Here is a 25,142-nt window from a genome sequence, read left to right on the forward strand (position 1 = left end):
CGGACTGGTCATTGTTACGCTTGTTTATTGTGAGCTATCTTCAGCTAATTTTATTTCTTGGTAGACATTAATCACAGTGTCCTAAGGTATGCTACCATCATTTTTTAGTGGGTCATAATTAAATCACTAATAAAATTTTGAAATTTTAAAATATGTATATATATTCAAATATATATTTCAACTGGGGAAGCAATTTGTAGGATAGTTAAAAAAAATTTGGACTCAGTAAAACTGAAGAATAAGGGAAGGTGCAAATACAGAAAAATTTGGAGCCTTTGCTTTGTCAGTCCATTCTAAAAATGTACTCTAATTTGTTCATCCAGCTTTTTTTTTTAAGATTTTTTAAATGGATTTTTAGAGGGCGGGGTGGGGAGGGAGGGAAAAAAACATGGATTGGCTGCCACCTGCATGCCCCCGACCTGGGATCGAGCCCACAAACCAGGCATGTGCCAGCAATCGAACCAGCAACCTTTCAATGCACCGGACAACACCCAATCAACTGAGCCACACTGGCCAGGGCCGGCTCTTTTTCATATGCTGTAATAATAATGGAATCTATTATTTTCTTAGTGCATAGGTAGGTAGAATTTGCATGGGGTGTGGAGCAAAGCATTTCACCTTGACAGCATACCAAGATTTAGTGGGGTTAGCTTAAAAAGGAATTGTGCAGAAAGACTTATCAGTATTCTCCCTGGAATGCCCTACTCATTCTCTTGATTCTGTGAACTTCCTGAAGTTCTGTTACAAGAGAAATTGGCTTCAAAACTGGTTCTTTTGCCCCTGGGTAGAGAACTGAGATTGTTCTTACCATTGCTGTACATGCACGGACAGCACTGATCCCTTTTCTGGAGTAAGAGACTGAACACATACTCTGTGCTTTTCTCCCTCTGCTTTTACTCCTTTTATTCCACCAAATGAACCACAAAAGACCCCAAATAGCTAGAGCAATCCTGAAAAAGAAGGGACAAAGGGTCATCTTGCTTCCTGATTTCAAACTCTATTACAAAGCTACAGTAACCAAATAGCAGAATATTGGCTTAAAAACAGACACACGTCAATAGAATAGAGGCCAAAAATGAACCCACACATATGTGGTCAATTACTTTATGACAAATTTATAACAGAGGAGTCAAGGATAGGTATATGTTGGGGAAAGGACAGTCTCTTCAGTAAACGGTGGTAGGGAAACTGGGCAACCATGTTGCTGAATGAAGCTATCTTATACCGTAACAAAAATCAACTCAAAACGGATTAAAAAGGAACATAAGACCTGAAACCATAAAACTAAGAAAATGGGGTAAGCTCCTTGACATTCAGTCTTGGCAGTGATTTTTTGAATTTGGCAACAAAAGCAAAAGTAAGAAAGATGGCATCAAACTAAAAAGCTGCACAGCAAAGGAAACCAACAAAATGAAAAGGCAACCTGTGGAATGGGAGAGAACATTTGCAAGTCATATCTGGTAAGCGGTGAATATTACAAAATACAAAGAACTCATATAGCATATGTGTATATACAACTCAATAGCAAAAAAAAAAAAAAAAATAGGGGCAGAAGACCTCAATTGACATTTTTCCAAAGACAACATAAATGGCCAACAGATTAGAATGGCTCTTATCAAAAAAATAAGTGTTGGCAAAAATGTGGAGAAAGGGGAAGCCTTCCATACTATCAGTGGGGATGTAAATTAGTGCTTCTCACAGTTGGTGGGAATGTAAATTGGTGCAGCCAAAATACCATTTGATACAACAATTCCACTTCTGGATATATGCCCAAAAGAATTGAAAACAGAGACAGAAAACATTTGTACAGCCATATTTATAGCAGCATTATTCATAACAGCCAAAAGGGAGAAGACATGCATGTTCCCCCTCAGAATTTCTTTTTTAAAGATTTTTAAAAGGTAAAATATACATGAAGTGAGAGCCTGCAGAGGGACATTCCCTGTCTTGGTCTGGGCCCAGTGAAACTGGTTGGGACTTGTGGTCTCCAGGACCGTGAACAGCACCTTTCTGCTGTTTTAAGGCCCCAAGTTTGTGATAATTTGGTCCAGTGGCCATAGGAAACTATTAGTCAAAAATGGAGCGTTTTTAGCATCATCAAAACAATTGCAGTGAGTCACAGCATGTAAATTTTGTTTTTAAACAATTCATGAGTTCAAGATGATACCAAAACCCATCCCTACACACACAAATTCACTTATCATTAGGTAACCAATTCCTTGCTCTGAAAACTGATAGGAGGAAATAACTTCAGATTAATAATACAGTTGAGGAAAGTTTCAGTATAGGAAAATGTAAAGAATTACTTATAGAATTGGGATATATATTACCATTTTACAAATTGTTATGAAATAACAATGATCATCGATGGCTACTAAAACAGTTAGGAGAAAGTGTTATGGGAAATTTATAGCCAGGCTGACAACTTCCAAACCCCACAGTTCAAACATTAAAAAAAAAAAAAAAAAGACAAATGTACCTTCTGGTTATACAAAATACCAACTATGATATTTGCTTGACAAAAATTAAGCTTTTAACTCTAAGTATCAGTTTATAAGACATATCAAGGGCTGAGGAGTAAGTCACATGATACTACTGGGATTCTATGAACAGAATCCCAAATATAGGGAGCTGTAGAGGAAAGAGACCTAGCTTGTGCAACAAATAAATGGCCAAAATAAAAAAGATGGAAGGACAAATCTAAAATTGAAAGACATTTGAGAGATTTATCAACCCAATGGGTCCTTATTGAAATAACCAAACTGTAAAACATGATTATGACACAAGGGGCTAAATTAAAAACCGGTTTGGCCCAGCCAGTGTGGCTCAGTGGTTGAGCCAGGCACCAAGCGGTCACCAGTTTGATTCCCCATCAGAGCACATGGCCTGGGTTTGGGGCTAGATCCCCTGCAGAAGGCAATTGATGTTGCACCAATGTTTCTATCTCTCCCTCTCCGCTCTCTCTAAAATCAATAACATTTTTTTTAAATAACTTTAGAAAAAAACTGGTTTGGTATATGATTAAAGAGTTATTGTTATGATACAGTTGGTTGTGTTTTTAAAATATTCATTACCTATCTTAATTGAAAGATACCAAAGAATTAATGAATGAAATAATATGACATATAGGATTCAGCCCCATTTGGTTTGGAAAGTTAATGGGAGTGTAGCTAGAACAAGACTGGGCAGCAGTTGATAACTGAATTCACTATGACATTCCCTCTACCTTTGTATGATTGAAGATTTCTTTTTAAAACATCTACAGATCCTCATTGCTTACAGATGAACCCCAAGCTCCTTGACAGCAGCAGAACACCAGGTCTCTTGCCATCTGGTCATCTTTCAGGCTCACCTTCACCTGCCCTCCTCACAAGCTACATTCAATTCCCTGAACGTACCTCCTATTTTCATACATTTGGTAATCAGATTTGCCTGTGTGGAACACCCTTTATCACTTTTGTTATTTGGTGAACTCCATGGCCCAGTTCAGATGTCACTGTTTCTGTAAACTCTAATAGACTCCTTAAAATAGAACTACACACTCACTTTAAAGCAATCCCAACACATCCTGGACAGGACACTCCACGATACCCCTATACTGTCCCATCGTCATCCCCTCCCCTCCCACCTTACCCAGATTAAATTCCATGGCCATCATGATCACCGCCCTGTACATAATCTCCACTCCTTTGCCTCTCTTACACTCACTTGGGTAAATCACAAATCTGGGTAAGTCCTCTGCCTACACTATGCTCGAATTCTTGCAGCTGAGTGTGGATGTGTGGCTGATTTTTAAACTGACTTTCCCTAAAGTCAGTGGGTCCTTAATGCTGCCTGACATTTTCCCCCCTTGGTCTAATATTTATTCCAGTTTCCAATCTGAAACAATTACGTTATACCTTTTTCTTTTTCCAAACCTCCAATATCTCCTGTCGCATCCTCATTTCATAAAATCATCTTGCTCTTTATTTCACTGAACAAAAGAAAGTAATCAAAAGAGAACTTCCAGAGTTTCCAATTCACTAATAAGCATATGAAACTACTCAGCATCATTAGTCCTCAGGGAAATGCAAATTAAAACCACAATCACAGCCCTGGCCAGGAAGCTCAATTGGTGAGAGCATCATCCTGATTCACCAAGGTTGCAGGTTCAATTCCCTGTCAGGACACATATAGAATCAACAGTGAATGCATGGATGGGTGGGACAACAGATCAATGTGTTTTATTTATCTTTCCCTTTCTAAAAATAAATTAATAAATATTTTTTAAAAACAAACGTAAACTACAATCACCACCACTCAGCAGAATAGTTAAAATGACAAAGTAATATTAGCAAAGAAGTGGAGTAAATGAACTTTCACACCTTGCCAGTGGGAGTTAAGTTGGCAGATCTTGTAAAACTGTGTGAGCATTCACCTAAGTGAACATAAGTGCATCTGACAGCCCAGCAACTTCACTCCTAGATACATACCCAACTGCAGTGTATACACATGTTCTCTCTAACACATGTTCAAGAAAGTTCATAATAGGAGCACAATTCCTAATAGAAAAAGCCATCATCAATAGTACAATGAATAAATTATGATACTACACAGTAGTGATAATCATTGAACTACTATGACACAACAACATAGATGAAACGCATAATGTTGAGTTTAAGGAGCCATAAACAAAAATGAACATAGAACTTGACAAGGAGAAAATTCTGAGATGTCCTAAATTAAATTACAGCTGGCCGGAGAGTAGAAGGAGGAGACAAAAGTTAACAGCTGCAGGCCAAATCCAACCAGACTGCTTACATGCCTGAGTGGATGTTGGAACTGAATCATTTCTGTGGTTTGTAGACAGAACAGCTGACCACCGCATGATCTTGCAGGTGCTCATAGGCAATTCAAACAAGACAGGAAGCCTGTAGAAGTGGGTTTTTAGGGGAAGATGAGGAATTTTATCTCAAGCATATAAAAATGGAGGAGTCTGCCCTCGCTGGTTTCGCTCAGTGGATAGAGCATCGGCCTACAGACTGAAGGGTCTCAGGTTTGATTCCAGTCAAGGGCACAAGCCTGGGTTGTGGGCTCAGTCACCAGTAGGGGCAGTGCAGGAGGCAGCCCATCAATGATTCTCCCTCATCATTAATGTTTCTATCTCCCTCTCCTCTCTGAAATCAATAACCAAAAATTTATATAAATGGAGGAGCCTATCAGACATCTTTAGGGACTAGGCATCTATTCCAGAACTAGCCCCAACTTCCCCTTCTCCTGACCCTTTTATCTATAGCCTCTGTAAATTCTTTCAAAACAACTTACATCTTTCTTCCTCAAACTCAGTTTTTTAGTGTGTTTTTAATGTGCCCCATGTGTGAAACAGCTCTGGCCACCAACACAGGCATCAGGCTAGGATGAATGAAGGGTTATGTCTGCTTTGCTCTGACCATATAAGAGCAAAACCACTGGTTGGGCGTCTCCTTGCCCATTGCCAGGGTGGTTCAATCAAGTTCTTATCTCCATACTCCACAAGAACTGCTCTTATCAAAATCACCTCACAGCCCTAACTGGTTTGGCTCAGTGGATAGAGCATTGGCCTGCGGACTCAAGGGTCTCAGGTTCAACTCCCGGTCAAAGGTATGTACCTTGGTTGCAGGCACATCCCCAGTGGGGAGTGTGCAGGAGGCAACTGATTGATGTTTCTCTCTCATCGATGTTTCTAACTATCCCTCTTCCCTTCCTCTCTGTAAAAAATCAATAATATATATTTTTTTAAAAAAATATCACCTCACATCGTTAAATTCAGTAGTCACTTCATCCTGTTACCGACCCAAAAGAGGGTTTGCCGCCCTGTGCGTAGCAGAGCCAAACACTGTACGCCGAGGTTTGCAGTGGAGAAACTAAAGCCGTTTTATTTGCAGGGTGCCAAGCAAAAACAGGAAGCTATCGCTGAAAACCCAAAAGTCCCTGCTGGCTTTTAGTCAAGAATGTTTAATAGCAGAGATTGAAGGTTAGGGGTTAGGGCAAACAGGCTGATATACGGAAGCGCTGGCCATGTAGGTTTGGGTTGGGGGACTTCAGACCTTGGTCATTTACTGTAAGATAAGGGAAGGGCTTCAATACTGGGTCTTCCTAGACAACTGACACTGCACTTCTGGAAAGATTCCAGGGTTCAAGTCCGGTTAAGTCTCAGTCCTTTGGTTCCATGGGTGGGGGCTTACGTGAATCTGGTTCTGGGTGCAGCTGGAAATCAAAGTTTTCTCCGCTGCCTATGCTTTGGCTGCTTGACTTGTGGTTTTGGTCTGCCGTCTGCCGCCTCAGAAAGGCAACCCAGTATCTTGTTAGAACCAGATAGGATTCTGAGCTGGTTCTTGGGTTACACTCATCTTCAGTGACTTTCAGCAGCTTTAGGCACAGTCATCAACCTCTTTCCTGAAACACTTTCTCCTCCAGGCTTCCAGAACACTAACTACATCATTTCCCTTCTACCACCCCTGCTGCTCCTTTCCAACTTTCTCTTGGTAGTTCCTCCTTATCTCAGTTACTCTGTGTTTTGCAGAGCCCCAGAGTGCATACGGCTGTCCACTCCGTTGGAATTCTCCAATTTCATGGCTTTACACTATTCATAAGCTAATGAACACCAGCTAAACATCTTCAGTTCTCTCCTGGCCTCAGATTCCTGTTGTATTTGTCTCCTCCACATCTCTACTATTCAGAGGTCTAATAGGCATCTCCATTTTTAAAAATATATATTTTATTGATTTTTTTTTTACAGAGAGGAAGGAAGAGGGATAGAGAGTTAGAAACATTGATCAGCTGCCTCCTGCACGCCCCCTACTGGGGATGTGCCCGCAACCAAGGTACATCCCCTTGACCGGAATCGAACCCGGGACCCTCCAGTCCTCAGGTCGACGCTCTATTCACTGAGCCAATGGGCTAGGGCAGGCATCTCCATTTTTATATGTTTGGAATCAAACTCCTGATCTTCCCCTAAAAATCTACCTTCACAGTTTTCCTGTCTTGGTTAATAGTAACTACCCTTCCAACTGACCATCAAGACAAAACATTTGGAGGCATTCTTGACTCTCATAAATAAACTCAATCTGTTAGCAAATCCTCAAATTGAACCTCCAAAACATTTCCAGGATCTAACCACCTCCCTTTCTACTGCTGCTGTGCTACCCTGATACAAGCTGCTATGGCTAGTGTCATGATTATTGCCACAGCCTCCTAACTGGCCTCCCTGCATCCACCAACACCTCCCCATCAGTCTGTTCTCAATGCAGCATGAAAATGTTAATCAGATCATGCCAGTCCCCTGTTCAAAGCCTTCCAGTGGCTTAAGGCACTCAGACAAGATGAAGGCCATGTAATGGGTTACTGAGGCCTTCACAACAGCCCTGCTCCCCTGTGCTCTGCACTCTTCTTCCCCCCCCCCCCCCCGCCCGCCCCCTCCTTTTCCTCTGCTCTGTGTACACTGGCTTCCTTGCTATTCCTCAAACATGGCAGGTGTGTTCCTGCTTCAGGGCCTTGCCAAGTCTCTCTTCTTGGCCTAGAATGCTCTCCCTCCATGGGCCCTCATGGATCATTCCTTCGTCGCCTTCAGATCTTTACTCAAATGTCACCGTTTCATTAATGGCATCCCTAACCACACTATTTAAAAATTTAAGCATCCTCCCTCCCCACCCTGCTCTCTTAAGGTTTCTAGCACTTCCTTCAATTTCTCTTTAGCTGCAGCACTTGTCTACACACACAGTCTCTGGCACTTCCTTCAATTTCTCTCTAGCACTTGTCTTCTGACACACACACACACAATTTGTTTATAGTCAATTTCAAGCTAGTATGTGAAGAACATGAGAGTGGAAATGTTTGTCTGCTTTGTTGATTGCTATATATCCCCAGGGTCAAGGACAATGCCTAGTAAGAACTTAGTTAATAGTTGTGGAATGAATAAAGATTCACTAAGTGGAAGAATAAGTCTTCAGTTCAATAAAGTACTTAAGCCATATAATGTATTTAATGGTTCTTTCCATTTTTAAAAAATACATTTTTTTAAATTGATTTCAGAGAGGAGAGGAGAGGGAGAGAGAGGGAGAGAGAGAGAGAGAGAGAGAGAGAGAGAGAGAGAGAGAGAGAGAGAGAAACATTAATGATGAGGGAGAATCATTGATGGGCTGACCCCTGCACGGCCCCTACTGGGGATTGAGCCCACAACCAGGGCATGTGTCCTTGACTGGAATCAAACCTGGGACCCTTCAGTCTGTAGGCCGATGCTCTATCCACTCAAACCAGGTAAGGCAGTTCTTTCCATTTTTAATCCAAATACATAGTCTCCTCCAAATAAGTTACGTCATCTGTTCCTAAACAAGATTAACTGTCTTTTCTTCCTTTCTTAAAAAAAAATTCACTCGCCCTAACCGGTTTGGCTCAGTGGATAGAGCGTCGGCCTGTGGACTCAAGGGTCCCGGGTTCGATTCCGGTCAAGGGCATGTACCTTGGTTGCGGGCACATCCCCAGTAGGGGGCGTGCAGGAGGCAGCTGGTCGATGTTTCTCTCTCATCGATGTTTCTAACTCTCTATCCCTCTCCCTTCCTCTCTGTAAAAAATCAATAAAATATATTTTAAAAAAAATTTCACTCAATCAAGAGCACAAAGATTATAATAGGCAGGCTGTACATCAAAATAGTTATTAAAACAGAATTTACCAATAGTCCACAAATCAAAACTAAAGAAGTAATTCAAACCTTGAGAAGTAATACATGCCTAGTTGCTCATTCATTTATAAGATTTTTCCTTTCCAGAGAGAGGTTAAAGAAACAAATATGGCCCTGACTGGTTTGGCTCAGTGGATAGAGTGTCAACCTGCGGACTGAAAGGTCCCAGGTTCGATTCCGGTCAAGGGCATGTTCCTTGGTTGCGGGCACATCCCCAGTAGGAGGTGTGCAGGAGGCAGCTGATTGATGTTTCTCTCCTATCAATGTTTCTAACTCTATATCCCTCTCCCTTCCTCTCTGTAAAAAAATCAATAAAACATATTTAAAAAAAAAAAAGAAATATGACTTAGAAGAAAAAAATCAACAAATGTGTTCACTTAATTTTATGATTTCTAAAAATAAACTACACAAATGAGGGAGAAATTGGACCCTTCAGATAGGAAGACCTAGTGTTATTAAATAAAGAGCACTTTTTATGCATTTGAATGTATTTAAAGGGGGAAAAAATGTCAGTACTTGGAAAATTCCAGAAACTTCCTCCCCTCAAATGACAAGTACACAATTTAGTTTGTTTGTATAAAAACGATAATTTATTTCACATGAAAATATACAGAGGAAGTCAAGTATGAGGCCAAGGACCCAAGTTCTTTCCTCAGAATGCGAGCATTCGGGGAAGCTTTTCTGCCCACTTCCCACAGCAGTGAAGGTGTCCGTGAGCTCCCCTGCCGGGAAGAGGCCTTACAGAGCCTCATCTGCTGAGCCCTTGACTATCCATCAGCCATCTCGGAGGCAGGGCTGGGGGCAAGGTGAAGAGGACTCAATAGTATGATGCAGGTAAGTTGGTAGTGGCAGTGACCATTACCAAAGGAGTACAACTTTACCAAAAGCAGTCACTATAAATAGAAAATTCACTGTCAGACACAGTGATAACTATGTCAGAGTACATGGGTTACAGGGAAAGTTGATAATGAGAGAAACACTTGGTTGAGTCATAATAAGAAATGAAGAAACAATATCATGACATGTTAATGGGAACATCATTCAAATTACACAAATTAATTTGTATTTAAATCATTTTTCCAAAGCATATTGTATGCAGAAGATCAACTGTACTATATAGAAGATATGCCTCTTTTTCTGTAGTCTCCCCGGTCCATCACAGAAGAGTATTACTAATAGCCAATAGCCTTCCATAATGCTATGACAATTATCTCTGGAGCCTCAGAGATCATTGTTTCACTGGGTAACATTTACAGAGAGTGGAGGCAAATACACACACACAAAATTGTCTCCCCACGAGGAAATGTATAAGCCAAAGAACCACAAATAGTGACTCTTCCATTCACATACTTAAAGAGTTTTCACTCAAAAGACCTAAATGTGAAATAACCCGATTTCCTGGTTTAGCTAAACAGTCCTTGTTTATTTTTGTTTCCCCACATAATTGTAATAGTACAGCCACCCTCCCTCCTGTAAAAGTGTTCCAGTTTGGACAATAAATTATATGGTGACCTTCCCTAAACTAGCTATTATCTTTGTTATGGAACGTTAAGCTTTGGCTGTGAAGCTGGCTAAATTAGGGTTGTAATTTTCCCATAAAGATATGGTGGTCAGATTGGTTAAATCACTCTGCCTTTTCCCATACAGAAGAGTCACAAATGTGGCAATGTAAACAACATGAGGAGGGTTTTCAACAATGAAAGCATCAGCTCTGTACCTTTATATTTTTTTGAATATGCTGTTCATACAGCCTGCCATGATCATTTTAGAATAATGGGGAGTCTCTGGCCAGCCACAAGGGATTTTAAATGCCACCAATAGTAACGAAAACAAGTGTAGGACTTTTGTCTGATTTCTGGCTTCCCAAACAGAAAGCGGAGGTAGAGGTTTGAATTAGGAGCTATTTATTTGTAAGTTAATAGTACATGAGAAGGCACTATTTCCATCAAACTCCCCTTTCCCACTACCAAGCCTAGAATTATTAGGAATGGCATCTCCACAGAATGGAAACGCTGGACACCAAGCATTCAACTAAAGTCCAGGGTCCCCTGTCACACTTCCCTCCCTGGCTCTCCCAAATAACTAGTTCTTCTGCTCACTCTGTGAGAAAGTCAGTGGAGGGGCTCCTGGGAGTGGGGTGAGCTAAGTCAGTGTTCATCCGGGATAGCAATTTGCAAGGCAACAGATCTACTTACCCACACTCCAATAGCAGCCCCCTAACCCTGTGGGATGCTGTGGATCCCAGAGACCTGGTCTCCCACCCCACACTGTCCCAGCATATTCTGGGCATGTTTGCACATGTTCTTGCCCCACATTTCGATCTGAGGTAGCAGTTCCCTCAGTGTATCTCAGAGTGCAGTCTGTTGATGGCCTTATACCGTAAGTGTTCTTCTAAGCACTGAAGAACATTATCATCCACCTTTGGGTCGAACTTGTTGGCCAACAGGTGATGGTTCTGAAGAATCCAGTGAAGGTCCCCAATGCCATAAATACAGACAGCCCGCTGATGGGTCCCAGAGCAAGGTGCATAAGGTGCCCCCATGCTGATGTCTCCTTCATGGCCCTGCCATTTTACCAGCCTGGCAATGGCAGCCATGTCTGACATGTGAAACTTGGGGTGGTAGGGAACAGAGCCAGGCATCCATGGGGCACGCTGAAGCGTGGCCCAGAGGTGTTCATCGGGGCTATAGGTATCTTTCACCCACTCAATCAGTTGCCGGGCTTTGGGGTTCTCAAAGACCTGCTGGACAAAGCCTCGAGAAGCCACAATGTAGGCATTCCCTACGAACATAGGTAAATTATTAGGGGGAGGGTCCTTCTTCTTGTTAGTTACGTGTATTGTGTCTGTTACCTCATAGTGATATTGCCAGCGAGATCTTTTGTACTCACTAGGTATCTCGGACTCCATACTGTTCTTCCCATTCAACATCTTGAGGGCCAGGACCATCTCAGCATTGGTCTTTATAGGAAAGTCTGTTCCGCATGTATTCAGCAAGTATTTCCAGGGCACTGAGCTCTGGAGCAAGTCTTCCATACAGTTCAGGTCCGCCTGCACCCTGGACCAGGAGGCATAAACCACCCGAACCAGCTTACTGGCTATAAAGACATTTGGGAAGCATGAAGTAATTGCCCTGACTGCCTCTTTGAAAGTGTCTGGGGACTTCTGATCCACGTGGACACAATATATGTTCTGAGGGGCATACACAGCTCTCAGCAGCCTTTCAAAGTTTTCAATCTTCTCATGGACCACCATAGAGTATGCAATAGGGAAGTCTAACTCCTCTTTGCTGAGTGGGTACTGTATGAACTTCCTTTTGGCCTTAAAGTACTCACAGTCTCTGGTCATGTTGATGTAGTCAGTGTCTGTGAAAGGCTCCCGCTTCTTCTTGACCTCCAGCCTGTCCAGGAGAGCCTCAATCACTGCTTCCTTGTCCCCTTTGATGATTCTAGAACAGTTGATGGATCTCCTTGCTGTCAACTGCAGGGACTTGTACAAGATGTCCCTACAGTGCTTGGACTCCAGATCCAGGGAATCAAAGTCGCATTTCAATCTGAGAGAGAATCTCAGAGCAACAATGGCCAGCAGCAAATAGCAGCCCAGGGCCCACAGGGAATGCTGCCTGCAGAGTTTCTTCTTCCACCAAGTCATCTTCATGGACTGGGAGATCAATAGAGTTTGAGCCCAGGGAAGGAAGAGGAGGTTGGAATCCTTGGACAGAACAAAATGCCTTCGATTACAAACTAACCCTGAATGTGTTCCCAGGAACAACAACTCCAACTTCAAAGTGGTGGCAAAATATATTTTTTCTCTAGGCAAATATCCTCAGTCAAGACCTGCCTAGGAATTTCTTACCCTTGGGTTGCTAAAGGAGGTCTATAACCTGACCCTACAAACTAGCTGCTCATGCTACAGTCAGGACCTAGCTCCACCTCTACCTGAGGAGAAAGGGAAATGGAACTGAAGACCTGCTGATGTAAAGGTGGAATTAGTAAGAGGAAGTCCCTACCCTTTGTTCCCCATTCTTCCCTCCACCCCTTACAACCCTGTTTCTAGCATAGCTCTTATTGGGACCTAGGATTTCTGATAGGTCTAGAGAGAAAAATTCATGAATTTCAGACTCTCAGTATCAGTTGTAGAAATTCAAAATGTAATATCTAACCACCCTTTTATAAAAATATTCCTTCACCCTGGCCAAGTAGCTCAGTTGGTTAATGCATTTAATCATTCATATAGATAACACTTAATCTATCCAAATTTAAAATATATTTACACACAGAGCTATGCACATATAATATTTAATGAGTGCTTTCTACATGCCAGAAATATTTCTTTACATTGTCCCATTTAATCTTCATAACATACCTAAAATGATTATTAGACCTTTTCTAGATAGGAAAAAGACGCTAAATAACTTGCAAATATCACATATTAAGAAGCGAATCTGGAACTCCCTCATTTTCTCCCCCCCCCTTTTTTTTGTCTATAAGTTTAATACTTATTCCTCCAAACCACAGCTACCTTTCAAAAACAATACAGGGTACTGAGTACCATTCAAAGAAAACCAGATACTATAGATAAATCCCTAAAAGGAGAGAATGAAAAACAAAATGTGATACATCCAGCAATGATTGTTTTTCCCCTTTTGCATCCTCTTTCTAAGCATAAGATTTGTATCCTCTTCAGTAATAACTTTTTGGGAATCTAAGAGGAAAACATGATGAAAGATTAAGAAAATTCTCACCTTTAATAGCTTCTTTCTTACTTAGGTTAGATCTCTTGCCACTGTTAGTTTCTGTTTCTCAGGGAAGACTGGTTAGGTTCCATGGAAGCAAATGTGAACACCATATCCCTTGGTCTTCTTTTAACCCCTCCAAAATATACTTTCTGATATTCACAGGGCGTCCAAGAAACTGTCTCTGGCTCCTTAATTTCTGCAGTTAGAGAGCAGCAAGTGGCTTCATCACTCACCTTTCAGTTTCCTGCTCTCAGATAAGAGAGCAAGCTCAGATATGTAATTCAGGAGCATACTCTCCAGTCATTCAGGGAGGTGAGTAAGGCAGGAAAAAATGCTGTCCCTATCTGAGAAGGCAAGCAACTATTTCAACCAGGACAGCCCAGTTTATATCCAGGCTCTCCTGCCAGAAAACAATTCATAAAAACCTGTCACTGCTCATATAAGAACTTGAAAGCTTCCCCACCCCCACCCCTACCTAACAAAGAATCATAGAAGCACACAGGTATTTCCTCTGCCTTCTCCTAGCCTAGAGTCCAAGTGCCACTCCTCTTATGTTCCCTGAACATTAAAAGAGTAAAGCAATACAAAGACAAGGATTATTTCTTTTGTTTTTTGCTTTCACTTTTTAAAAAAAATGTCAGTGAAAACCAGAAAGTATTCTTCAGATGGCAATTACTTGAAAAAATTCATTTGCCTGTCTTTTCATGACTGTTAATAACCTGTACACTAGAAATAGTCACAGGGTTCCAGACTGTAGATCTCCCTCATTAATACCTGTGAGTCTAGGGTTCATTATAGTCTGAAGAATGGAAAACACTCTGGGCAGGTGGACTTCAGTGAGAGCCCATGAGCTGATTTCAGCAATGCAGGGCGGAAAATGCCTTTTCCAAAGCCACTGACATTGTCACTGTTTGCTCTATCTCCTCACCCCCAAACCAGCCCCCCCAAAATGTAGCATCCTGGCCAAAATGTTTGAAATAGCAAATTTAATATAAAGAACTGAACTGGGTATAACCTTAAATAAATAACTGCAAAGGTGTGTGTGGTGGGAGGGGTAGAGGGCACTAAATTATTAGGGAAGTAGCAATTGCTGGAAGTAGCAACCAGCCTGAGGCTGAACGAATGAAGGAAAAAAATGGGAATTATTAAACTTAGAATTTGAGAAAAAAGGGTGCCAACACGCTGAAACTCAGAGCTGTGATGGGGACTGTACTGCTATGCTGCCACTGAGCTCAGCGGAAGGCCCCCTAAGGCTGAGATCCAGACCTCTTATGAGGTGGCAGGTGTCTCTGTCGGCTGAGTTTACAAACCATCACTCCAAAGCGTAGGCATGGTGATGCTCAGAGGCAGGAAGTAGATAGGAAGCAAACAGGAAGTCCCGCCTTCAGCCTCACCGTCTCCCTCCAGCGCCCCCTGTTGGCAGAGTCTAGGAGGTGGCTGCTAGCAAAGCACAACAGTCCCCCTCTCTGCACTGCAAACCTAGTCCAGGGGCTGGACTTCCTCTGAAGGTAGCATGACGACCAAGTGTTGCTGTCTTCCTACAAGAACTGTTTATGCAGACCAGAATATAGCATAGGGGGTTGGGATCTTTTCTCTTTCTTTCTTCCTCCCTCCCTCCCTCCCTCCTTCCTTCCTTCCTTCCTTCCTTCCTTCCTTCCTTCCTTCCTTCCTTCCTTCCTTCCTTCCTTCCTTCCTTCCTATTTCTTTGTGTTTCTAACTGTAAATGAAGACAGGCCAATGGCAGGGAGCCATATAGAGTCGTCTACACCCCACTTTTATTGGTGCCTTTCCTCTGCCAGCTTCGGCCACTCCGATTCTGAGGAACTCTGTTGAGCTGTAAAATCTCTGAGGCAAAAATGATTCAAGGATAAACACCAGCTCCAGTATCTGAATCTAGAAAAATCTCTCCCATTTCTTTATATCTGACTTTTCTCTGATGCTCCCATCTTCTTTCCCATAAAAACCATGCATCACAGAGTCTCTCAATAAAGAGAAAACATTTTGAATATTTGATTTATAAGGTAATCAAAAGAGGTATCTCATCTTAATTGCTAAATATGCTAACATAACATTAACAAAGTGTGTATATGTTTTGTTGAGATAACCTATGTTGGTAACACCAAGTAAGTAGTATTAGGGGCACACCTGGGCTTAGGCAGGACAGAGGTGCAGGGAAGATTTCACAACACAAGTGCAGGTGACTATGAAGGCATGTTTATTAAAGCTGGGGACAAGGAAACAAGAAAGGTCTTAGCATAGAGGAAGCAAGAGGAGAGAGCCTAGGCTGGGCTGCTTTAGCTCATTGGAAAGTCAGTGAAAAGGGGGCCTTGGGGCCAGGGCCAGGGGGTTAACCTGAGACAAGCTGTCACTGCCCATTGCTCCCCTGGTTGCAGGTCTCATGGAGTCACTTAGAGTTTAGAAGGTCTGTGTCTTTGTGGGAAGAAGTGGGGGAAGAAGAGGGAAAAGAGAATGGTGCAGGCATGCTCCCCAGAGGGAGAGCATATCCTGGGTTCTTTGTCTCCAGGATTCTCTCGCTCTCTTGCAGATGGTAATCTTAGGGGAGGGTTTTTAACAGAATATTCATCAGTTTTCCAGGTGTGCTTCTTCAGGGTCCTGGTCTCTACTGATTGGTCAGTGCCTGGGAGGGGTTGGTTAGTCATTGCAGCTGGTCCTAGTGTGCCTCCGTGGTTTTGCTGCTTTTCTGGGCCTGGAGCTGAAATACAACTGAGGCAAGATGTTATCTCTAGGGAAGTGACCTGTATCTGGCTGTAAATTGCCCGACCTGCTCCTTCAGCTATCTGTCTCAGTTTCCCTGTTTCATTTTTCTTGGCTTACTGGCCTGCCTCACTACTATGGTGCTGTTTTTAAAACAGCAAACTCTTCCCGCCCAGACCCCTCAGTCCTTTTCTCCAAATGATTAGGCCAATAACTTTGCCTGCATACCTTGAGTTTTGAATTATAAACACTGTATGTTTGTTGGAGGGTCTAAGGGTTCCAGCAGTGGAGAATAGAGAAACTAAGCCAGGCTCACTGGGGTAGATCTGGAAGAATCCAGTGGAGTTTAATGTTAATTTCAATGGGATTCACTAACTCTCTAATCCATCATAATATCATACCCTACAGTGCCAACAACAGGGTCAGAGGAGGGTCCAGATAGCAGAGATCCAACCTTTGTAAGCAGAATTTACAAACTGACAAATGCACCCTTTGGCTTATTTTATTACGGTGGCATTTACTTCTGATAAGTGTCAGCTTTGCCCTCTCAGCTGTCTTTATCTCTGTCTTTATCTCAGCATCAGGGAAATAGATATTGGCAGAATTCCAAGGCTTCCCAGAAGAGAAAGGTCATGGATAGCAAGGACAGTACCACAGACCAGAGGAGAGACATGACTCAGAGAGGCAAGAAGTGAAAAGAGATAAGCAGGCACAAACTAAGTTAATGTGTTACTGAATGGGCTGAAGCTGGGGTTAGAAAGAGACGGAAGAGGAAGAGGAATGGGTGGTTCTTTATTTAATGTTCATTGTTAGTGAGCTCATAGCAAAGATGGGGCTATGAGAAGTGGTTAAAAGATCTAACATGCCCTGGCTGGTATTCTCAGTGGTTAGAGCTTTGGCCCTTGGAAAGCATAAAAGTCCTAGAAGAAACCATAGGTAGAAAAATCTCAGACATCTCTCATAGAATATCTTTACCAGCACATCTCCTAGGACAATGGAAACTAGGAAAAAAATAAACAAATGGGACTACATCAAAATAAAAAGCTTCTGTGCCGTAAAAGAAAGCATCAACAAAATAACAAGAAAGCCCACTGCATGGGAGAACATGTTTGCCAATGTGACATCCGATAAGGGTTAAATCTCCAAAATTTATAGGGAACTCACACAACTTAACAAAAGGAAGATAAACAATCTAATAGAAAATGGGCAAAGGACCTAAATAGACACTTCTCAAAAGTAAACATACAGAAGGCCAAGAGACATATGAAAACATGCTCAAAGTCACTAATCATCTGAGAGATGCAAATCAAAACAACAATGAGGTACCATCTCACACCTGTCAGAATAGCTATCATCAACAAATCAACAAACGACAAGTGCTGGTAAGGATGTGGAGAAAAAGGAACCCTCGTGCACTGCTGGTGGGAATGCAGATTGGTGCAGCCACTGTGGAAAACATTATTTTGAGGAGATTCCTCAAAAAATTAAAAATGGAACTCCCATTTGACCCAGTAATTCCACTTCTAGGAATATATCCCAAGAAATCAGAAACACCAATCAGAAAGGATATATGCACCCCTATGTTCATAGCAGCACAATGTACAATAGCAAAGATTTAGAAACAACCTAAGTACCCATCAGCAGATGAGTGGATTAAAAATCCATGGTATAGCTACACAATGGAATACTACGCTGCTGTAAAAAAGAAAGAATTCTTACCACTCACAATAGCATGGATGGACCTGGAGAGCATTATGCTATGCGAAATAAGCCAGGCAGAGAAAGATAAATATCACATGATCTCACTCATTTGTGGAATATAATGAACAATATAAACTGATGAACAAAAATAGTTCCAGAGACATAAAAACATCGAACAGACTGTCAAACCTCAGAAGGAAGGCAAGGGAGGGTGGGGAGAGTGGGTAAGAGATCAACCAAAGGACTTGTATGGATGCATATAAGCATAACCAATGGACACAGACACTAAGGGGAGTGAGGGCAAGTGCTGGGGGGTGGGAGCGGCTGGGGAGAAGTCAAGCGGGGGGGGAATAAAGACATATCTAATACTTTCAACAATAAAGAATTTAAATTTTTAAAAAGAAAAGATCTAATATGCCCTGGCTGGTATTTCTCAGTGGTTAGAGTGTTGTCCCTCAGGTCAAAGGGTCACAGGTTCAATACCCGGTCAAGGGCACGTAACTCGGTTGTAGGTTTGATCCCTGACCCCAGCCAAGGCATGTGCAGGAGGCAACCAATTGATGTGTCTCTCTCACAATGATGTGGTTTTTTTCTCTCTCTCTCTCCCCCTCCTCCTTCCCTTCCATTCTGTCTGAAAATCCATGGAAAAAATATCCTTGGGTAAGGATTCAAAAGAAAAAAAATCCACTATGATCAACTTTGTTTCCAATCAGGTTGTATGATGAAGCTCATGGTCAGCTGTGGTTTCTGGCTGTAGGGGTGCTCTGCAGCCCCTCCTCAAAGCTCCACTCGCTCTGTGCCCTCAACACTCTCCCTCCCCGGGACATGCTCCGAGTGACTTGGAGTAAAAGAGAAGATACTCAAAGAAGCAAAGAAAAAAGAAAGAAACCCCACAGAACTCAATTCGCGGTAATAAGTAATTGTTACAGAGGAAAATTCTGAAAGTAGGCAAGGCAACCATCTTTACAGATGAAATAATACAACTTGTTCTACAGCCAGAGAGGGCAATACAGCCAGGTATTTGTACCACCTCACAAACGGGTGGAAATGCACTTGTCCTCATTGTGTCTGACACTGCTTTGCCTCCCACAAGAGCTAGATGAGAACTTGCAGGTGGTAGATTCCCCAGGAATACTTCCTGGATGAACAGCCGCCTCAGAGTTCCAGGGAGGGTCCTCAGCATCCTGGAGTCTTAGAACCAGCGCTCACTAATATTTACTGAAAGAAACACATAGAGGCTCCCTGAGGTGAAAACACAATGACAAGAGCTGAAACTAATTGAAACCCAAACAGCACTAAAGGGATTAATTTTGCTTAGGAAACTTCCTCAGAAGGAACCTCCTAAGAAAGAGATTTGAAGGCCTGTTAGTAATGAGATTAAGGTGCCTTCTATGGTGTCACTGGGAAGTAACTTTCTAAATGGAACCAATAACAAATGGTATGTAACTTGGCAGCATTTTATGCATTCATTCCATGTAGCAATTGTTGATGGAGGAAGCTGCTAAGTTTTAAAAGCTAGAGACACAAAGTTGATTAAGACAGTCCCTACTCTCAAAGTGCTCATAGTCTTGTGTGGGAGAAATATTTGAAAATAGATTATAATAATGCCACCAGTGCAAAAAGAGGTATGCTTTGGATATAATGGAAGCCCAGAGGTTGAAACTAAAAAGGGAATGGTTAGAAATATAAGTGCCAACAAATGAGAAGCGTGTTGGCTAGTGGCTACAAGAGGAGCAAATACGAGTTTTTAAAAAATGTCCCCAGGCCAAAACCGGTTTGGCTCAGTGGATAGAGCGTCAGCCTGCGGACTGAAGGGTCCCAGGTTAGATTCCGGTCAAGGGCATGTACCTTGATTGCGGGCACATCCCCAGTAGGAGATGTGCAGGAGGCGGCTGATCGATGTCTCTCTCCTATCGATGCTTCTAACTCTCTATCTCTCTCCCTTCCTCTCTGTAAAAAATCAATAAAATATATTTTAAAAAATATTAAAAAAAAAAATGTCCCCAAACTGGCCAGTGTGGCTCAATGGTTGACATCGACATATGAATCAAGAGGTCATGGTTCGATTCCCAGTCAGGGCACATGCCCAGGTTGCAGGCTTGGTCTCTGGTAGGGGGCCTGCAGGAGGCAGCCAATTGATGTTTTTCTCTTCCATCGAGGTTTCTCTCTCTCTCTCCCTTCTCCTTCTCCCTTCCTCTCTCTCTAAAAATCATTTTAAAAAAATTTTTAAAAATGAAAGAATCATAGGTATGAAAAAGGCACATGTTTGAGGGGAGTAAAGAGAAACTACTATGAGGAGTACAGCTTGGAGCTCTCCTTCCCTTCTCTCCACCGCCATCTCTCCCATCTCCACACCACCATTTTTTGCTTCTGATTTAAAAACACATTTCAAGGAAAAGTATGTAAAGAAATGCACTAAAACATTAAGCACAGTATTCAGGGTTGTGTGATTGCTCCTGGTTTTCAGTTTCCCCTTTTTATCACTTCAGTTTTATAATCTATCTAAAATGCATATGCTTCTTTTAAAAAGGTATTTTAGAATCATCTGAAGAAACAAAATAAATAAAGCTCTCTGACTTCAGAAGTAAACTATGCTTTTTCTTTTTTTACCTCTGTGCAGACTCGTGTGAACAGATCTGGTCTTCATTTTATTGGGGAAAGTAGATTGTGTGTGTGTGTGTGTGTGTGTGTGTGTTGTACATTTATGTCTAACTGGATACTAGTGGAAATAAATTTTTATGAATGTAAAGTTGGATGTTTTAATGAGAGCAACTTAATCTAAACAACGTTGGCATCATGTAACATTCACAGAATGTCGCTTCATCTACTCATATTATCTTTTTGAGGAATAGACCACAGACCAATATATGAAAACATAAACATGCATTAAATGACAATACATTTCAGTTCTATATTCTTAATCTTAAAAAACAATACAAAAATAGCTGCAGGCTCTTCATGCCATTCTTTTTGGTAGCAAATGAGGAAAGTATTTCCAGGGCCCTCTCTGTGCTGTCCTCACCCATAAGGTCTATGAACTGTACACACTCTGGACCCCAAAAGTTTTATGTGTGTTGTTATGAGGTCACTGCCACCTTTCAGGCCTAGAGCAGTGAGGCAATGTGCTGGGCCCTGGGCAGAGAGAGACTGCCATCCCTGGTGGGGAGCAGAGCAAAGGTGAGGAGGGTGAGTGCAGGACTATAGAAACCAGGGGTGAGTCTGACTTCTCACCCACACCTACCAGTCAGGAAAGCAGAGAATGGAGTCCTGAGCAGGTGAGAGGCCCCACTGACTGAACTTGGCCCCCAGGACCTTTCAGTCCTCAAATCCTGCAGTTGCAGCTCATCAGAGGGAGCTAGGTCTTTGAGCATATTTCCTGTCTGTGGCCCTGGCCAGGGGTGTTCTGCTGCTACAGCCCGTATCAGCCCTGGGTATGTATCTGCTTCAGATAATCGAGAGTGGACTAGAGCCCATGGTGGAACAGTTGTGGAATTCAAAGACCCGAGTGAAAATCCTAACTCTCTTTTTTTAAAATATTTTTTTAAATTTTATTGATTTTTTTACAGAGAGGGAGGGAGAGGAAGAGGGATAGAAAGTTAGAAATATCAATGAGAGAGAAACATTGATTCAGCTGCCTCCTGCACACTCCCTACTGGGTATGTGCCCATAACCAAGGTACATGCTCTTGACCAGACTCAAATCCAGCACTCTTCAGTCCACAGACCAACGCTCTATCCACTGAGCTAAACCAGTCAGGGAAAATCCTAGCTCTCTTTATCCTTGGGAAGCCCCTGGGTCCTCTCCCTGCCTCTGTTATTTCATCCATGTGCTGGGCTGCATATCTGGTGCTTTGGCCAGACGGGTCATGCTGTGCTGTCTGTTCCTAAAACACATAGATAGGAAGGTACTGACATCAGGCCAGGCCTTGAGATATAGTTTCATGGCCCCTTCCCAGCACACAGGCCTTCTTTCTCAGGAGGCCCGGAAGTCTCATTTCAAATTTGGAAGACAAAGGACTGGAAAAAGTATAAATAAAGAGAGTTTCCTCCATATTGGGGGGCCCAGAATTTGAAAGACACATTTTTCTCTGGGCCTCCACAAAATTTAATAATAAAATGTAACTCTGGTAGTCAGCGTTGCAGTTCAGCCTCTGCTTCGGCAGGGTGCTGTAACTGTAGTCAGCTGGCCAGCTTACTAAAGGCTCTTAAATTTAAATTCTGAGTCGGTGGTCTATCTCTCTGAGTGAACCCATAACATTTGGAGGCCCCAGCGAGATCCCCGGCAGGGGTGAGAGGGACTCTCTATTTAAGGCAGGAGGCTCTCCCCCATTTATCGCTGGGCACGCAGCGAGATACCCCACATCCCTGTGGGGAACGACTACCAAGGAGGCCTCCAGTCTCTATACCGGGTTCCAGGGAGGCAGAGGAGACTCCACCCAAAACTTTCAATTCGGAAACCGAGCCACCTGGACTCTCGAGAGAGGTAAGGAAGACTGGTTGTTAATCTGGAATTGGGATGTCCCACGGAAGGACCTATACGGAGGGCTGGATCCAGCGGTACTACTGGTCCTGGCCCATGGCTACAACGGTGGCCGGGGTCTCTGGTTCGTGTGGCTTTAGGCTGCACTGGGTTTGTCTGTCTGGTGTTTGTTGTCTAGTGTTTGTTGTCTTTGTTCTTTGTTGTCTTTGTCAAAATGGGTCAGGGTCAGTCGTCTTCATCAACCCCCTATCAATCAGGACCACTCCAAGTGAGTGGAAGGGGAGCTTGATCACCTCCCAGGAAGCCATAGAGCTCCCTTAGGCAATTAGTCAGGAATTGGTTGGATTGCTTAAACTCTGAGTAAACATTTGGTAGAAGTCAAAAACTCGGACTGTCTGGTGTATGAATGTAAGCATGAGAGTCTGTGTGAAGTGAAAGCTACTTTGTGCTGTCTGGCTGTACACATGAGAGTATTTGTTATCTCTTTCTGTTGTTTGTTTAAAGATAGGGCAAACCCTGCTTTAAGGGGGAAAAAGTAGAGAACTTTTAATTGCTTTTCCCTGAGGTATAATTTTGCTGTGTTAGGTTAAAATCTTAGAAGTCTAGGGTTAATTTAAAGGTATAAGGTTGCAACCCAAAGAAGTTTAACAAAGGCTTTTAGGTTAAGATTAGTACATTTTCTCATAGCCTGTGTAGGGTGAGGGAGAGGGACTGCTGGATTTTTATCATGTGGTCCCGAGACCTGTGACTTGCCTGCCCTTCCTGATAGATTTATAGTAGATCTCTGTTAGGGACAGCATCTGCTCTAACTGGGGGAGGAAGAGAGCTGAAAACTGCTCCGGAGTGGGTGTGAGATGGGGTAGTGGTGGTAGGATTCACTAGATAGGGTAGTAGGCTCTCAGCCTGCTGAGATAGAGGAGCCCTAACCTGGGGGACAGGAGGATAGTCAGATAGGTCAAAAGTGGTACAAGAAGAGAAGGATTTGAGCCTCTGGGACTTAAAGAAGGAAAAATCTAGGAGGGAGAACAGCTAAGGACAGAGTAAATGGTTAATGCAGAAAAGAGGGGGGCCGTCGGCAGGGAAAGCAGACCAGAAGTTTTGTTAATTTTTTCTTATCTGAACCATGCTGGACTCAAGGCCACAAGCTGCTACTAAGCATAGTAAGTTTTTCTCTGCCCTATTTTGTTCTCTTTAACCCTCCCAAAACTAAATTGGACTGAATCTAAGAAATACTGGCTGTTTACTTTATAGTAATCATTAAAGGATTGAAGTTTCTAGGAATAAGGAATTACTGAATAGAAGGTCTGAGGCATGGTTATGCATTTTTAAAGGACATAGAAAGAAGGTTTAAAGGCTAATTTAGAAGTATACAATTAGAAAGGTTGTATATGTGATAAGAAGGAGAAGAGAGATGTTGAAAGGAAATTAATCAAATGGTACAGGCCAGTAAGCCAGAGAGAGTAAATAATTTACATTCTGCTTTCCTAAACAGAGGGTAAATAGTTATGCCAAAGTACTTAGGGGGGAATGATAAAAGAAATCCAACAGTTACTGTTTTGTTATAACTCTGGAGAGTCCTTAAAAAGGACTAGCAAGGAAAATCAGAGGATCTTAAGGCAGGTCAGTGGCTTTTTCTCCTTATGTAATTCCCCTGAAATTTGGCAATGCTAAATAAATTTAGAGATTACTCATGGCCCTCATTCCAGGCCCTTATCTTATAAACAGGCCCACTGACTTTATTTGGCAAAGAATTAATTCTATCAAGCTTATAGTCCTCAGGGGTCAATATAACTCCCTCCCCAACAATGACCCAAAAGAGTCAATGATTTGACTCATGTACCTAAAACCAGTGGGGAATGTGCTGGGCTGCATATCTGGCGCTTTGGCCAGACAGGTACATAGATAGGAAGGTACTGACATCAGGCCAGGCCTTGAGATATAGTCTCATGGCCCCTTCCCAGCACACAGGCCTTCTTTCTCAGGAGGCCCGGAAGTCTCATTTCAAATTTGGAAGACAAAGGACTGGAAAAAGTATAAATAAAGAGAGTTTCCTCCATATTGGGGGGCCCAGAATTTGAAAGACACATTTTTCTCTGGGCCTCCATAAAATTTAATAATAAAATGTAACTCTTGTAGTCAGCATTGCAGTTCAGCCTCTGCTTTGGCAGGGTGCTGTAACTGTAGTCAGCTGGCCAGCTTACTAAAGGCTCTTAAATTTAAATTCTGAGTCGGTGGTCTATCTTGCTGAGTGAACCCATAACATCCATAACTGGAACTATGCAAATGCAGCCATGTAGAAGCTCACAAGTTACTAGGGAAGAGCAACAAGCAGTAACAATAATGTGTGAAAAGTTCCAAGGGTACCTATAGCAAGTAGACCCGAAGGTGGGATTCCTGAAAGACATCCTGCAGGCAGTGGCATTTAGGCCAGTACTGGATAGGTGAACAGTTCAGTCAGTCAAATAATAGGGTTAGAGGGAAAGGCCAGGCTGAAGGTCTCAAATAATTGCCTGTCCTCAAGATCACATCTGTCCTTGCCCCAGTCCATTCTCAGGAGTACTCCTGCTTTTCCCTTAGTTCCTGGAAACAAGGGGGCTCTCCCTCAGTTTGGGACTTGGACTCCGGCTATCCCATGATGCCCAGCCTTCCTCCTCTAGGTCTCAGCTCGGCTCTGACTTCTCCAGGGCAGTCTACCAGATCCCCCTCTTCCTAGCTCACATAATGTCCTGAATGTTCCCACACTCTACTCTCCACTATGTTATAAGCTCCTTCATCAGGACACGGACTGTGCTTTCTTGTCCGCTTATTAATCCTT

General features: G+C 42.6%; 1 protein-coding gene and 1 long non-coding RNA gene across 2 annotated transcripts; one reads left to right on the top strand and one right to left on the bottom strand.

Annotated features, from left to right (window-relative positions):
* The first annotated feature begins 8,608 nt into the window (after positions 1-8,608).
* LOC132236448 (uncharacterized) lies at positions 8,609-10,207 on the top strand. The gene is made up of 2 exons (XR_009453313.1): positions 8,609-8,817; positions 9,047-10,207. It is a non-coding gene; the product is annotated as an uncharacterized LOC132236448 (long non-coding RNA).
* On the bottom strand, positions 9,247-13,652 carry GCNT3 (glucosaminyl (N-acetyl) transferase 3, mucin type). The gene is made up of 2 exons (XM_059699586.1): positions 13,439-13,652; positions 9,247-12,405 (listed from the first exon to the last, which is right to left on the bottom strand). Exon 2 carries the CDS (start codon positions 12,349-12,351, stop codon positions 11,035-11,037), a length of 1,317 nt encoding a protein of 438 aa, XP_059555569.1. The 5' UTR covers positions 12,352-12,405; positions 13,439-13,652; the 3' UTR covers positions 9,247-11,034.
* Between the last annotated feature and the right edge of the window lie 11,490 nt (positions 13,653-25,142).

Source organism: Myotis daubentonii, chromosome 1 (genome assembly GCF_963259705.1).
Source record: "Myotis daubentonii chromosome 1, mMyoDau2.1, whole genome shotgun sequence".
Classification (NCBI taxonomy): Eukaryota; Metazoa; Chordata; class Mammalia; order Chiroptera; family Vespertilionidae; genus Myotis; species Myotis daubentonii.

Bases quoted from the DNA above. Each gene is read 5' to 3' on its own strand.
- GCNT3 (XM_059699586.1), bottom strand. From the start codon at position 12,351: ATGAAGATGACTTGGTGGAAGAAGAAACTCTGCAGGCAGCATTCCCTG.